At 44.6% G+C, this 16887-nt stretch overlaps 2 protein-coding genes across 3 annotated transcripts; both read right to left on the bottom strand.

The window, feature by feature from the left end:
- Nucleotides 1–259: 259 nt before the first annotated feature.
- On the bottom strand, nt 260–1942 carry LOC119387132 (uncharacterized). Its single transcript, XM_037654439.2, has one exon. The coding sequence runs from the start codon at nt 1355–1357 to the stop codon at nt 341–343; it is 1017 nt and encodes a 338-aa protein (XP_037510367.1). The 5' UTR covers nt 1358–1942; the 3' UTR covers nt 260–340.
- A 4185-nt stretch (nt 1943–6127) lies between these two features.
- LOC119387130 (uncharacterized) lies at nt 6128–16330 on the bottom strand. Of its 2 annotated transcripts, none has more exons than XM_037654437.2 (2): nt 16261–16330; nt 6128–7453 (listed from the first exon to the last, which is right to left on the bottom strand). In XM_037654437.2, the coding sequence occupies exon 2, from the start codon at nt 7334–7336 to the stop codon at nt 6281–6283; it is 1056 nt and encodes a 351-aa protein (XP_037510365.1). In that variant the 5' UTR covers nt 7337–7453; nt 16261–16330; the 3' UTR covers nt 6128–6280. The 2 variants fall into 2 exon arrangements, with proteins under 2 accessions (XP_037510365.1, XP_037510366.1); XM_037654438.2 differs by having other exon boundaries at nt 16255–16312.
- Between the last annotated feature and the right edge of the window lie 557 nt (nt 16331–16887).

The following is a 16887-nucleotide window of genomic DNA, read 5'->3' as shown; positions in this document are numbered from 1 at the left end:
AACTTATATATTCACTTATACATATAAGTGTACATTAATAGTTCAATGGGCCAGTTCTTTTCAAGTAGTGGGTATAACGCAACGGAGGCGTTGTCAACAGTGATATAAATATAAAACGCCTCCGTTGTGTTATACCCACTACTTATATATATATATATATATATATATATATATATATATATATATATATATATATATATATATATATATATATATATATATATATATATATATATATATATATTAAAGTGAACGACACAATGACTAAATCATTCTCACTGCGGATATAGTGCATCCTGGCAATACTCACAGAAGCAATTCTATATGTCACGCGAAAAATTTATCCACATCCTTCAGAATAATCCAACTTTTCCGCACTCAGTAAAGATATGTTCTTCACCGACGATCCACCCAACTTCGTCGAGCCTGTGAGTACGAGTCGCGCCATCTTCCCAAAATTTGCTGCGTACCGTCCTACAGTCTCGAAGTTGATTGGTCCGAATTTGTCAAAGGGACAGTAGTAAGCCCTGTGCCTGAAGAACGCGTGCACAGCCGTGAAGTTCCTCCAGTCATCATTGCACTGTTCAAACAAGATCCTGGTGATGTCTTCGTGCACTCCGAAGTCGCACGGAATTCTGTAGACAAGGTGAGGCTTCGTGTCGAGGATCTCCTGCGTCGGTAGGTGACCGGCGTTGTAATACCAAAGGTCAGGCCGATACTTGTGATAGGACTCGTAGTACAGACGCAGGAACTCGGATTGTTTGTGGGTCACGATGATCTGGTTACCGATGCTCTGGCCTGGCGGCCATCCTATAGCTGTTTCGTAGCGCCTGTACTTGTCCAGACTCTTCACGATGTAGGAGTCGCTATCGAGGTAGATTCCTCCGTACTTCCTCAGCACCCTAATGCGAACAATGTCGGAGGCATGCTCGATCCAGCTCACCTTGATGCCAAAGATTGTCTCCGGTTTCTCGACGTACCTGAGAGTCAGCCGTGGTATGTCCTTAATGTGCTTCCAGTTCTCGCTTTGAGTGGTCGCGCTACAGTTGTCGCAGTGGATCATCAAAAAGTCCGGGTTTTGCTGGAGCCAGGCTGCTCGAATGCTCACGACCTCGATGAAGGACAACGAAGCGTTCCCGAGTCTTATGAAATGCACAATGTTTGGCACGAACGTATCGTTGTACTCTTCTACCGTCACCTCTGGCACTGGCAGGTCCCAACAGTAAAACGGCGGAAGCGGGTGTCTTGGCCTTGATATATAAAACACGGAGCATGCGGCGAGAAACGTAGCGCCTACTACGAGGCAATAAAAATGCTTTATCGTAAATCGCTTGCTAATATAAGGATGGAAGTGCATCTCCTACCTTGATGTGGAGAATGCCCGCTTCATAAACGCCTTTGTTCTTCCTTTCTCCGTTTTTAGTTGTATCGTCTTCTCAGTTATGGTGTTTCTTGTTTCGTGCAAAAGTCATCATTTGCAACGATCTGGTTGGATAAGATGCAGGCCAAACCTTGAGCGAAGGTCCTTGTTAGGCTTGACCAGAACAGCACTGTAGATTAAAGAACAGTTGAGAGTAGAGAGTCGCGTCTTCCGTTATTTAACTTCAGGTCTTATCGATGCAGGGGCACATTCAAGTTCACTACTGGAACTCTATCAGCGCATGCAAAAAACTGTCGCGATGTTTCGTCGAGTAAATGTGACACCGGATGACCTTCTGCCGTTGCAGCGTGTTGTTGCCATGAGGAGCGCGGACGAACGGCGGTAGAGTAGCGTTGAGCCTCTGACTACAGCAATATCCGTTTACCGGACGGGCGGATCCATGCGTGGATACAAGGCCGGTTCGTTTCTTATGTCGCACGCTCGGACGCGCTGTCTGAAATGTGCGCCTACCCGACTACGACAGCTACGCTTTGTCAAAGCATCGCGCATCTGTTATGACGATTGCCCGACCTTTGTCCCGAGAGAGGGTCTCTCTCGCAACTGGCGTGGCCGCAGTGGGGCGCCGGTGTAGATGTGGAACTGCTGCACAGATGCTGTTGTGCAGAGTTTGATAGCTGTTTGTGTGCGTTGTTCTTACGAAGGGCATCGAGTCCGATGCTGTATCAGCTTTATGCTTTGGTTTAAATGCGAAGCATTTCTTAGGGAACCTTTTATCTATCTATCTATCTATCTATCTATCTATCTATCTATCTATCTATCTATCTATCTATCTATCTATCTATCTATCTATCTATCTATCTATCTATCTATCTATCTATCTATCTATCTATCTATCTATCTATCTATCTATCTATCTATCTATCTATCTACGTCTGGGTGCTCTCATGATCGCCTCCTTAACTTAGTGTTGACCAAAATTGGCATGGGAGGGTAAGAGGATTTGACGAATATGACTGTCGAGTCATGACATGAATAACGTGGAAATCCTGTCGCATACGTCGTCAAACCCTTTCCCCCAGACACGTGTGGCACATACGCGTTTACCACGGGCCGCGGTGTACGGGTATGCGCCACAGGTGATTGACAGTTTATATCTACCCAGGAAAAGCGAGAACAAACATTGGTAATTTAATTGCGAAAGCGTTAACAAAAACCGACATCGGCATCGTTGACCCGACGAATGCAAAGAATAAAAATTAGGATACCAGCAGGAATCGAACCCAAGCATTCCGCGTGGCAGTGCCAGTCAGCTATTCTACCACAGAGCCACACCAGTTTGGAAAAACAGACTATGCAGGCGTATTGTCGGCACAACGTCAATTGTGTTCGTGGTGCTGGCTATCTAATTTTACAAGAAAGCAATAAACACTACATGTGTACTCCTACGATACAGGCGTCATATCACATTAACGTCTGTGGTTCCAGTGTTGGCTCCGCTTTTATAGCAGTCTGATAAACATTACACTTGTATCCCAATGATTCAGCAAGCTATATTGAAGCATTGCTCGACCCCGGTGGAATACATTAACGAAAGTGACGTGTGATATTCACATGAATGCGCCATAAAGTGCTCTTAGTTTCGATAATACTGACGTATGTATACTCTAATGTGAGGGCTGTCGTTACGTCGCACCATAAGTTATCCTTTAAACGCCAGTGTTGTCGACGTGCCTGGTAAGCCCACGATGTGCGCACAGCTACTACACTTCCGAAAACACGTCGATCCACCTCATAACGTTTGTCTCAAAGCCATAAAATACAGCATAGAAGTACTGGCTGACTGCTTCGCATGAAACCGACTCCCACAACGCGTGGGATCTGCCGAAGTTTTTTATCTGTTGTCCTCATTAAAATTAAATTGTCGGGTAACATCGGCAGCTGTCGTGCCAGAGATGCAAGTACACAGGTTCCGTGGAAGTAACGATGACCATTGAGCGAAGCTTAAAATGAAATCTCCTAGCGTCAATGTTGTATTGTCAAAATTTCCCACATGCATCAGGATGGGACAACTTTATCGACTTAATCAGATCAAGTCGCCTAAGTGAAACAAGAGGGATCCTAAAAGGGCCGAGGTGTGCGAATAGTGCAATTAAAAAAAAAACGAACTGAATAAGAATACTAAAAACGGGGCTTCAAATATCGAACGAAATGTTCGACATAGCTTCTTCTGCGCTGATCATGAGCAAAGCTGGTCATGTCGAATTGCAAAAGATTTAGGTTTGGACATGTTTGTATTCTATCTATCAGGAGGAGTTTGATTTGGGCGAGTTGGTGTAACATACTTAACGAAAAAACGCTGCGTAAGAAACGCGAAGACCAGAAAGAAACACTAACAAAATAGTTGATAGTTCGCGCCTGTCTGTTTTAGGCTTTTCTTTCTGGTCCTCGTGTCTCTTTGCGCAGCGTTTTTTTTTTCATTACGTATTCTAGCTATAGCTTTTCATCGCACAAGACATGCGTACACGATAAAGAGACGCAGAAAATGGGCACACGCGCAACACTTCAGTTTATTTTCACAAACTTATGTGTACCTCGCATGTTTATGCAGAAGACAACACAATAACTAGCGCAGGGACGCATTTGTACAAGCTGACAAATCATGACAGGAGCAATTATGAAACAAGTGATGACAAAAATTTACAATAAAAGAGCAGGTTATGAAAGCGCGATCAGTCTAAAATGCTACTCTTGCATAACCATCCTCTGCGTGTGCTTATGATATTTGAATTCTCCTTTTTTTTTTCAAAAAGTCAATAAATTAGGCACTAACTCACGCGACTCCCAGAATAACGATGTTTGTCGCTTGATTTATCTCCCATGTCGTTTACGTAACACTTCCATCACACAGCACTCACTATACAGTCGTTTAGTCATACAGTTCCTCTTGTGGAAACTGTACATACTAAACGAAGCATCTCTTGCGTGTAGAGATGTCAAACACACCGGGTTGCAGGAGCACGCTAAAAAAAAAAAAAAATTCGGCAGATCCCACGTACCGTGGGAATCGATGTAATGCGAGGCATGCGGCGGGAAGGGGACTGTGGCGTAATTTTTTACATTCAGGCGAAACGTTACGAAATGACGCTAAAGATAGGCGGCATACGCACACACATATGTTGCAGAGTCGCACATGTGTTATGTAACCAGTTGTTTACAGTTGCGTAACGATGCCAACAGTAACATAGGCATTATCAACACCAGACGCGGCAAGCCGATATGTAGTGCTTATACTTGTCCGTTATGATGGCGAACGCACGCACGTTTCACGAACCTGTGTGCATGTGTGGAAGGGGTTCTTGACAGTTCTCCCGTAGATGTCGCCGAGCGCAATGTCTTTGTTATTGCGATCGATGCGCGCAACGCAGACCTCGCCGATTCCGCTGCTTCTCTGTGTGTGTTCGGTGTCGGCCGGCGAAGTGGGATGCGGTCTACGTTGAAGTTGCGCATCGCCGTGTTCTTATATGTTCTTATATGTATGCACCTGCAACGAAGCCGCTTGCTCTGGACGACACGTTGGAATCCCGTGATCCAGATTTCAGAAAGTGCCAACGCGTCAGTTTCTGTGAGCAGAGCGTCATTTTCGAGGTCGTGCACGTGCGCATGCATAGACTGTACGCTGAGAGCGGCGAGCATGAGGTGATTGTTGTGACTTGTTGTGGCACCGAAAGAAGGTGGTAGCCCGCTCCAAGACAATGTCTAGAGACCTGTTTGCCTGCCGGGTCATGTCGTCGACAGACTGTCTGTCGATAGAGTCGGCGACATGTCGGAACCTGAAGACGCCTTTTGCGCTGGTGAGGTATAGGCTGTCGAGGCTGGTAGCCCTGAAAAGTGCTACGTAGACCAACTTCAGTGGATGGCGCTTATCGTATCCGAAGACTACCTGAGCGTATGCGGCCTTCGTGATTTGTATTGAGTTATGGCGTTTGCTTGCAACAAAGATTTTTCCGTCGTGCCGAAGCGGGATTTTTCGAGGCGCACTGTACTTTCTTTTCGCACTTCTCCAAGTTACCTTTTGCCAGGCGTTTCGAAAACGCGCGCGACTCCCCCTTTCAACACGACTGAATGTTACCCCATCACATGATCGCATCAATCGTTCGTTGCATTTTCAAAAGGCTTGTTCACGTTTTCCCCACACTATATAACGTCCACGGAAAAAGCGAGTTGCCAAATATGTTGCTGGGGGCCAAGTGCACTTCGTTTCGATAATACTGACGTATGTGCTCCAGCGTGAGTGCTGACGTTATGCCAGACACTAAGTTACTCTTTAAACGCTAGTGTTGTCGACGAGCTTGGTAAACCCACGATGAGCACACAACTACTACACTTACAAAAACACGTCGATACACCTCGTAACGTTTGGCTCAAAGGCAAAAAAATGTAGCATAGAACTACTCGCTGGCTGCTTCGCATGAAACCGATTCCCACGAGGCGTGGGATCTGCTGAATTTGTTTTTTTTTTTTTGCTAGGCAAGATGCTGGGACCATGGTCATCAAAGGTCCGCCATAAGGTGATCAAACTCATTCAACGCTTTGAAAACGGAGCTATTCGTGATGAGTAGAAACATCGCGAGTGTGCAACGTACTTGCGTGTGGCAAACGTTAGCGGGCTGGGTTAAAACAAGAACTTTCGAACTCACAGCAGACAAGACTATGTTATTTTTCTTAAATATTATTTTATTCCTGACAACCAAGTGAAGATGTGTAGCTGTCGACAAGAAATCGCGACGAGTCCTTCACTTATTTTTATTTCAATAAAGAAACGCGAATATGTAAGTAGGCGAAACGATGGCTAAGTCGTTCTCTAAGTCCGACGTGTGTGGATATATTGTTAATTTTTTATCATGATGTCAATACAGACATTAGGTGACATAAGTATCCGCATCCATCAGAATAATCCAAATTTTCCGCACTCAGTAACGATATGTTCTTCACCGTCGATCCACCCAACTTTGTCGAGCCTGTGAGTACGAGGCGCGCCATCTTTCCGAAATTCGCTTTGTACCGTCCTACCGTCTCGAAGTTGATTGGTCCGAATTTGTCAGAGGGAAAGTAGTAAGTCCTGTGCCTGAAGAATACGTGCACGGCACTGAAGTTCCTCCAGTCGTCGTTGGACTCTTCAAACAAAGTTATGACGATGTGTTCGTGCACTCCAAAGTCGCAAGGAACTCTGTAGACAAGGTGGGGCTTCTTGCTGAGTATCTCTTTCGTTGGTAGCTCACCGCCGTTGTAATACCAAAGGTCAGGCCGATACTTGCGATACGACTCGCAGTACAGACGCAAAAACTCGGATCGTTTATGGGCCACGATTACCTGGTTGCCGATGTTCTGGCGTGGTGGCCACCCTATAGCCGCTTCATAGCGCCTGTACTTGTCCAGACTCTTCACGATGTAGGAATCACTATCGAGGTAGATGCCTCCGTACTTCCTCAGCACCCTGATGCGAACGACGTCGGAGGCATGCTGGATACAGCTGATCTCGATGCCAAATATTGTCTCCGGTTTCTCGACGTAGCTGAGTGTTAGTCGCGGTATGTCCTTGATGTGCTTCCAGTTCTCGCTTCCTGTGGTCGCGCTGCAGTTGTTGCAGTGAATCATCAGAGAGTCCGGTTTCTGCTGGAGCCAGGCTGCTCGGATGCTTACGACTTCGATAAAAGACAACGGGGCATCGCCCAGTCTTATAAAATGCACGATGTTCGGCACGAACGTGTCTTCGTGCTCTTCTACAGTTACCTGTGGAACAGGTCGGTCCCAGCAATAAAATGATTGAACTGAATACCTTGGTTCCACCTGAAAACGTACATAGTATGTAGCCATGCCTAGAATCGCAGCGAGAACTACGAGGCAATAAAAATGCCCAATCGTGAACCGTTTCTTTGTGTAGGAACAGAGGTTCATCTTCTTCCTTGATGTGGGGGACGCGCACTGTAGTGCCTCCCTGGACCTTGCTCTCTCTGTCTTGGTTGGATTTGCTTGTTATTCTTGGTATGAAGAGCTGCACGCATACCCCAGCACCTGGAACAATATCATTCGTAATGAGGTAATCAATATCTTAAATGGGTCGTGAACCACTCTTCAAAGTTATCAACGTCAGGGCGCGTCGTGGCCTTGAGCGCGCGTGATGAAACGCGATCGCTCTCTCCCGTTGTGATTCCTGTCGCGAGCGCGACTCACTTGCAAGAAGAGCAGAAATAGGGACCAGTTGATTATACACATGGTCTTAGGCATTTGCGCTGTAACGTACTCGGACGGGCTGCGCGCTGTAGCGTAAATGGACGGGCTGGAGAGACCACAACACGAAGCGCAAACTAAGTTTGCGCTTCGTGTTGTGGTCTCTCCAGCCCGTCCATGTACGCTACAGCGCGACTCCCTAATACCATAGCTCACCGTGTAATGGTAGCAGGATATGGAACGCAACGCCGGGACGAGGCAACACCCCGGGGCAAGAAGCATGATCCAAACGCCGCTCTTGAAGTCCAGCGCCGGCTAAAATTAAGAGCTAATTAGGAAGAAGCTACAAAAAACGACGCCCCACTACCAAGATGCACCCGGCTCCACGAGGTCATGCTCAAAAGACTGAAAACACGAAGTTTCACCACAATCTCAGTGCTTCACAACATGTGTCCGACTAGATACTCTGGCCCCAATTGTAACTTTTGCCAAGCCCCATATCCTGTGGGAATGCCCGATTCACGAATCAAGCCGAGCTTCTTGCATAAAAAGAGTCCAACGTACTCTGCCCCACCTACAAGACATGGAGGAAACTACCTTCTGGATGCTCCAAGATCCACTCCTAAGAGCCAGACTAAATATACTGCGCAATACCTTGCGAAGAACGGCCATCCCCTGCCTAGCAAGCCTATAGCGGTTTAGAAACAGACCTTTATGTTCCTTTTCTTTTATTGCGAGAGCAATTAAATAGACACTGTCGACGGATGCTTGTCGTCGCCGCCGCAGTCGTGTTTTGTATAAAGCCCAAATCGACAACGTCCCGCGCATTCTACCCGCCAGCGCGCAAGCGCTGGGGACGAACGCGGCTGAAGCAGAGATGAAACGAGTCGGCCATGTCCTTCGCACGAAGGGCGCATGTGATAACATCGTCCCGCGTGCGAGGCCTGCCGTCGATTGCTCCTCAAGCAGTGAAGAAACGCCCAGCCAGTCTTCCATCAGGCAGAGAAGCATGAAGGGATGCAAGGGGAGGGGAAGGGCCACGTCGCCCGAGTGGCTCGAGCAGCACCTCCGAACAGGGGAAGCCACCTCCAAAAGCAATACTGCCAGCTTCCTCCCTCGAGGCGTGGGAGTCACTCCTGTCATCAACTGACCACCGTATTCAGGCAGAAGCGAATAACTGGGCCGGAATGGTCGTGCAAGCTCCTGATCACCACCTTTCGAACCACCGGCAAGCTAAATTCAACGTCCTCGTTGTGCCGTCAATAAGGTTGTTTCTCTCTCTGACCATAAGGGCGCGGTCGCGTGCGCAGGCGAAAACGGCTCCTCAGAAAACGGCTCCTTGTACGTGCCGTGCTCTCACCGTTGACATCGCGTTGAGACGACAGACAGCACGAAAACCGCTTGGCTCCCTGGAGCGGCCGTATTATCTTGCAGCAGCGTTGTGTAGAGCTACGTGAGGTCGGATCCAAAAGCGTTAGCTGATAGCCTTAGTTCGTATAACGTTGCGATTTGTTGCTGTCGCATTCATTGCTTCGCCCTTGCGTAGAAGCTGTGAATTTTCTCTTTTTCAATTTCTTTTTTCCCTTTCCTTACTATATTGCTGAAGCCATCAAGCGAGAGCACACCGTATATATTCCAATAAAATTTTCATTCATTCATTCATTCATTCATTCATTCATTCATTCATTCATTCATTCATTCATTCATTCATTCATTCATTCATTCATTCATTCATTCATTCATGTCGGCTACTGGCCAATAGTATGCTATGTGCTGTTCGACATCAAACAGCAGGCGCAGGCAGCTCCGAAGAGAGTAAGCACAGGCTCCTCTATGAAAAGAGGGGCCTGAGCAAAAGGCAACTTCGTGCTCCGCTTGTAAAACTTTCCATGTCACGCACGACTGCAAGATTTGGCTGAGCTGCTCATAGCAGTGTCTGCTATCCGCAGGATGTGTTTTCTAACCAAGCCCCAGGGTGATGAGTCACGCAATTCTCATTTTGTGACGCCTGGTTGTTATTTTACTCTTCGACCCCGCTATATTACAATTGTTAACGTGATTCCTTGGCCGAGATGGTGCCCGTATAGCGTCTTTTTGCGAAGCAGTTTCAAGTAAAGGCATGGCTCAGTGGTAGAATGTTCGACTACCACGCGGAGGGCCTGCGTTCAAATCCTGCTCGATGATGGATTTTTTTTCCTCACTGTGCGGAATGGCGGTTACGGACACCGGCGGCGGCGGCGGCGGCGGCGGACACCTACGCCACAAAAATCGGCTGTTGTTGTGATCTCATAACAGCTTTAGCATTAACATATCCTGAGCAGCAAGAAGAAGCAGAAGATATTACATCGTTCATGTACACGACGACACGAGAACGTAGTCATGACGCACACTATAAAATAATATAATCAAGCTGCCACGCACAATGTTTCAGGCTACACAAAAGGAAATGTTCCTTTCTATAGTATGATGTAAACGCAGACAATACGTTTAACACAATGACGCAAGCCCTGCACTCGAAAACGATGTCGTAAGAATCGTACTTTGCAAGGTCCAGCAAAAGACAAACGTCGACATGTTCTTGCCCCAAAACTTGGGTGTGTCCAGGCCGTCCGACTTCAAGCAGGTGCTCCTCTCTTGAAGTGCACATCCAGCTTCACTAAGATTGCGTTGGCTATATACTAACGCACGTGGATGTCATGCTAAGACCAGGGGCATGGTCTGAAGAGCGGCATTTTGTAGAATGTTTTTTTTTTACCTACGCGAAAACAGTGTGCGTTTCTTTGGAAAATAAAGTTATAACTTAATTTGTTCTTAAGACGGGAACAAACAGTGCTGGACACGGGACGGTGAACCGTTCTTTCACCGTCCCGTGTACAGCGCTGTTCCCGTCTTAATCATGTACCAACCAGCGCAGCTAGGTGCAGCCCTGCAGTTCATTTGTTCTAGTACTTTCTGTCCCGAAGTATGCTCTACATTATCTCACAAGATGGTTGCGGCCGGGTGGAAGCTACGGGGTGTGAGCAAGCCGAACCCTTGCGCAACGAAACATAGGTCCACATATAGTTGCCTTATAATTGACAAGGTTTAGACATTTGCGTTTATTTGACACGCGCTACGTCGGAGCGATACACTTAAAGGGACCGACAACTGCCCAGAACATGAAATCACATGACTGCACTGATGGAAAGATTGTCAGTCGCATTGACTCAAACCAACCCTGTTTATCTCGTGAGAGGTGGATTTATATTTTTATTTGTTCATTGAAAGTCGCGAAAAATGACCTTTGATGCCTCTGGCGGCAAAATCATAAACGGTCCGATGAAGCCGGTCACGTGACCATTGATTGGTGTATGCGTTCGATGACTTTTCTGTTAGTACTGAAATATTGTTCATTTCTTTATATTAAAAGATATTACTCCATAAAAATGTACATATAGGCCTGCGTTAATTGTATGCAACAAAGTGGCGCTGCCTTCGCTTGGCGTAATGATCCCATGCCGGGACAAGGCATCCATGTCACAGGCGCAGGCAACCTTGGCCGTCGGCGCACACAACGCTGTACAAATACCGAGAAGGTGTATAAAGCCACATCATCTCATTGTAACAGCTTGCTATTTTCAAAAATGGTTGGAAAGCTCAAAATAAAGGTGGTTAAGCATAGCTACAGTAACTCCTGCGAAAGCAGAACAACGACAGCTTTCACAAGGCCTAGCGGCATCGCTATCAATTTTCAGCGTTGCTGGAGCAAGCCTTCATGAGTGTTTGGAGCCTTTCAGATCGAAAAATACTACTTATAAAATAATTACGTGCTTTTAGGATAAACCACTGCAGCTACAAACGCTACGAAGGGTAAGCTTCCTGTCGCGCCGTAAAAAACTGGGTCGAGAAAAATCAGTTATCGGTCCCTTTAAAGGGGCCGTGACACCGTCACCCAACAATTTGAGGTTTAGAGTGAAAAATAGAAGCAGAGCGTCTATTATGCCAGTACACATATGAAAAATGGACTGTAAAAGAGTATTTCAGTGCAAAATAAGCCCTAGAAGTCGCCGGCTATAAACACCGCCCACCGCCGGGGACCGATATTTCGCCATGGCGTATGTGACGTCATGTGCTCCTTGGAGTGCAGCCGTCGTTTCTACCAAAGTTTCAGCAGCTGCAAATTGTCCAATTTCAATGCCAAACTGAACAATGTTGAAAGCGCTCGATCGCACGCGCAGCTGATGACGGAACAAGACCGTTCGCCGGAATGCAGACGCTCGCAAAACTGACGTCACGGCCGCGAGTGCACCAGTGCTGCCCGACTCTCAGGCCGCTTGTGTGTTTATAAAAATATTCTATTATAAATTAAGTGCCCGACCAAATGCTCTAAAATTTTGCCAGCTTCTTTGTGAACGCACAAGGATTTAATGTTCAATTTCAATTTATTTCCATAAGAATGGAGGAAGGCCCGAACAAAAAGTGGCAATTCCCACAGCAAAGATACATATAATACACACATGTACATATATATAGCGTATTGAATATCACAGGAAGTACAGAAAATTTGCATGTAGAAGTTAAACAATACTGCTATAATCGCTACATGCACCAAGAAAGAAAATAAATACAAATATAGCTTTGAAACGTGACAAAAGAATTCGTGAAAATTTTCCTCATACCATTTAAAGTTATCTGTTTGTGTCACATCAGTAGATAATAAAGCATTTGATGTCATTATTTTATTACAAACCGATTGCGTAGATCCCTTTTTTGCGATGTTAGTAATATCAATCCCTTGATGAAAGAACATATTTAACAATACAGGAGGCGTATATCGAACGCTTTGCTCACTGTATTTGTTTCTTAAAAAGGGTACTTGCCAGAATTCAATGTTACGCGTAGCATACAGGGGTGTTCTGGTTTGTAATTGCGCTAGGGCAAGTAATATTTCTTCATTATTCCTTAAACACTGTTTGTATCTTGTAGACAAGGTGTACGAATAAACGTTCGGCATGGAGATAAAACTGAACGGAATGAACAGTTCCTTTGTATGCGCATCGCATGGTACACCAGCTATTTTTCGAACAGCCCTTTCTTGAAGTGTATGCGGGTGATTTAAGTTAGATGATGTGGTTGTGGGCCGGACTGGAAAGCAGTAGTTTAAGTTGGACATAAATAATGCATTATAAATTTTAATTTTTATATTTGACGGTAGTAGTGTACGTAGTTTTGCCATGACACCAAGGTATTTCGAAAGTTGCCTGGTCACATGATTGACATGTGTGCCCCAGAACATAGGCCTATGGAAGTATACAGCCAATGTTTTTATGCACTCTACAACCTACATAGCTGACTGGCAAGGAAGGATTTCATGTGTCATTTCACGTCGAGATCGTTTTGGTGAAAAAAGCACTGCTTTTGTTTTAGTGACATTAATATGTAAATAATTAAGATCACCCCATGTGCTTAAACTTCTGAGGCAGTTATTAACATCTGACTGGAAAGTTTCGAGCTCTGTATTAGTAAACAGAAGAGTTACATCATCTGCATATACAACGCACTTTGGTTGGGTACTAACTTTAACAATATCGTATACGTATAGATTAAACAGGAGTGGTCCTAGAATACTCCCCTGAGGTACTCCAGTGCTCGTAGTTTTTAGAGATGATATGCCATCACCTATCCGCACACAGTGTCTGCGGTGCTGCAGGTAGGAAGTCAATGCGGAGAGTGGTATACCTCTGATTCCATAACGATCAAGTTTCTCTAGTAGTGCGGCATGGTTTAACCGATCGAACGCTTTCGAAAAATCTAGGTATACACCAATGATCAACTGCTTCTTATCAAACGCATGTAGAATTATTTTTTTTCTGGATTAAAAGAGCGAGTTCAGTGGATATTCCTTTGCGGAATCCATACTGACATTTATTCACGAAATTAAATTTATTTACTAAAATTGAAATTCTACCGCGCAATAGCTTTTCCAGTCCTTTAGAAAATACTGGGAGTATCGAAATGGGACGATAATTGCTGAGGTTGTTTTTCTCCCCGCCTTTGAAAATGAGGTTGACTTTTGAAAACTGCATTTTTCGTGGAAATGTTCCCGTAGAAAAAGCTAAGTTATAAATATGGGCACGAAGCTGCGGGGTTAAGTCTGCCGTGTACTTTACCGGCCTTATTTGTAAGTCGTCGATGTCCTGAGCCGAGCTATTTTTAAACGTGGTGAAGACAGTTTGCATCTCAAATGAGGTAGTAGGTTTTAGGTAAAGACTACTGTCATTTCTGTTAACGGCGTTTGCAGCTTCTGAGTGGTGACAACTTGTATTTAGATTCACGAAAAAGTCATTAAACGCTTCAGCCAAATCATCACCGTACAAAGTCCGATTGTTTAATGTTAACGTGACAACATCTTCATCAGGAGTAGAACGATTTAGGAGCTCACTTCTTTTCTTCCACACAATTGCTGGTTTAGAATTATGGTGATTATTAAAAAATTATGCAAATATGTTTCTTTTGCATTACGAAGAAATGAGGTAGTTTGATTTCTGTGTTGTTTGAACGTCTCCCAGTCTTCAGAGTTACGTGTACTTAAGGATTTTTTAAATAACCCATCTTTCTTTTTAATTAGTTTGAGGCAATGATTCGTAATCCGAGGTTTGCGAGATCGCTTCAATTTTATTATTGTGATGACGGGAAAACATTCATGATATATTTTCGAGAATAAATCAATGAATGAAGCGTATGCTTCGTCAGATGTTGTGGTGTTGTATACTTGATTCCAGTTAACATTTTTAATTTAGCGCTAAAACATTCAAGTGTACCAGGTGTGATATTTTGTATTTTCCGACTACAAGGTGCAGCTCTGTTGATTCCCTTGTAATCAAATTTACAAGGTAAAAATATAGGCAGATGGTCGCTGAGATGTGATGAAACAACTCCGCTTACAGTATCCTAAGGAGTAAGGTTAGTTATGAAGAGGTCTGTTACGGTGCTTGTGTGCATGGTGATACGTGTTGGCGTAATAATGACGTTATTGAAACCTTGTGAGACTAATACAGTATAAAATTTATGCGACAGAGATGGATTTGACATATCAATGTTGCAGTCCCCCCTAAAATAAGTGTTAGATTACTTTGATTCACATAGTCAAGTAACGCTTCAAAATATTCCATGAAACAAGGCATATTTCCGTCTGGTGGGCGATACAGAAAAGACACGAGTTTTAGACTTGACAGCAACTTTCAACATGAGACGAAGCAAAAAAAAAAACTGGGGAGTAATATCACATTGAATACCTTTTTCCACATGCATCAATAACCCACCACCTGTTCGGCAATCTCGATTTACAAAAAATGTTGAGTAATTTATGTATCTGATGACATCACTTTGAGACGTGAACCATGTATCTGTAGGCATTATGATATCGAAACAGAATTGAAAGCCCTCCAAGAGAATATGCAACTGCTCTAATTTGTTTCGCGCAGACTGCATGTTTAGATGAAAACACTTCAGTCCTTTTATATTCTCAGAGGCATATGCGCGATTCACATCGTCAAAGTTTAACGCCATTTTAGAATTAGTGTTCCTTAACCACGTGTAAACTAAGCTTATTGGATCTTTTCTAGGTCATTAGATGTGCGCACATGTATGACACGTGACTGCTCATCCTTCGGCGCGAGTATTTTCCCATCCTTAGTTCACACAAACTTCCTCCCTGAAGAACGTTTCTTTTCAATTGTCATGCCCAGCAAACGCTTCAATGCTGGGTAGAGGTGCTCGTTCACAAATACAGGTGTGTTAGATGTATTACCCAAATCGGATGTTGAAAGACGAGTCTTTTTGGCTTTTAGCAGAAAGGAGTCACGTTTGCTCGCTTCCTAAACTGAGCTACAGTGTTTGGACAGGCCTGATCGTTTCGGGCCCTCACTCTGATTCAATGTCATCTGGCGTCAAAGGTTCGCTCACACGTGCTCCTATACAATGTCTTTAAGATTTTCCTTTTCTTTCTCATCAACTCCCTTAATCTCAATATTGGACTTCCGAGAGTACTGATCGCTAGCTGTCAACCTAAGTTCCTGTTCCTCAAGCTCTTGTTTCATGCGTTTGCAGTCATCCATCAGTGTTTCATTTGACTTCTTTAGTGCCTCATTTTCTTTTACAAGAGTTGCATTCTTGTAAAAGAGTTGCCCCTTTTACAAGCGTTGCCCCTTGAATAAACATTAAGCGGAAGTCAGTGCTTGCGTTTGTTTTTTCCGTCAACCATCCATTTTTGTGTGCGCTGGGATTTTCAATAAAACGTGGAAGTTGCACAATGGAGAGCAAACGGAGAGATCTGTTTAACGCCAGTGAACGACTGCATTGCATCAGTCCCTTTTGAACTGCATCTTAAGATTCTTAAAATGTGTTTTGACAACGAAGTCACTATGCTTTCCGAATGCCTTCTTTTTTTTTTGCCTCTATGGTACAAGCTGTGGTATGGTTGGCATGCGACCCTACATATGGCGGTTACAGTAACAGTGCAAAGCAAATATTTTAATATTTTACGAAGTTTATGCACAGCGCCTTGAGCTTAAGCAAACAAAAAATTTCTGAAAGCTCTGAATCAAGACGTTCCCATTGCTACAACGAAGGTGAGCTAGCTAGAAATAACCAGCAAGTTAACTTACCTATACCTTTTAACACCAACGATCTGTGAAACTCATCGATGGCCCAACTTCCTTCTGCATCGTATACCCACACGCGCTGTCTCCCGTCTGTACATTGTGTAGAACATGTGGTGATCGCACTGCCGCACTACTGCACAATGAAAATTGAATCACGAACAAATGTTTCACGAAAGAGCGAACAGCTAACGTAGAACATGCAGAAAGGTCGAGCGGTTTCGGGCATTGTGCGATGTATTCTATCTGTAACCACAGTCGCCAGGAACATTTGCTGCAATGTTTGCTGTCCAGATGAGCATTGTCACGGCACGCGAATGGGCTGCAATCGCCGGACAGATCGCAAGAACGGATGAATAGGTTCCCCGAAGCCACGGAGGAAGAAAAAATACCCGAACGATAGCACGGACAGTTTAAGAGTAGGTCCTTTTAGTGCACCAGGGAACGCCGGTTGTGGTCCAAAGACCGAGTCAAAACCAAGAGTTGACAAACACACTAAAGAAATGTATATAATCAATAAAGGATACAAACCTCTTACATACATGTATGTGCACTTCGTTGGTTATTTCACAATAAAACTCAGATGGATTAAGCAGCAATAAGGAACAACTCATCAGATCGAGCTCCAGAAACAAGCTC

Source organism: Rhipicephalus sanguineus, chromosome 3 (assembly GCF_013339695.2).
Source record: "Rhipicephalus sanguineus isolate Rsan-2018 chromosome 3, BIME_Rsan_1.4, whole genome shotgun sequence".
Taxonomy (NCBI): Eukaryota; Metazoa; Arthropoda; class Arachnida; order Ixodida; family Ixodidae; genus Rhipicephalus; species Rhipicephalus sanguineus.
Note: the sequence above shows the minus strand (reverse complement) of the source record. Positions and strands in the feature narration are given on the sequence as shown.

What these genes read in the sequence shown, in the direction of transcription:
- LOC119387132 (XM_037654439.2), bottom strand. Translation starts at nt 1,357, where the DNA reads ATGCACTTCCATCCTTATATTAGCAAGCGATTTACGATAAAGCATTTT.
- LOC119387130 (XM_037654437.2), bottom strand. Translation starts at nt 7,336, where the DNA reads ATGAACCTCTGTTCCTACACAAAGAAACGGTTCACGATTGGGCATTTT.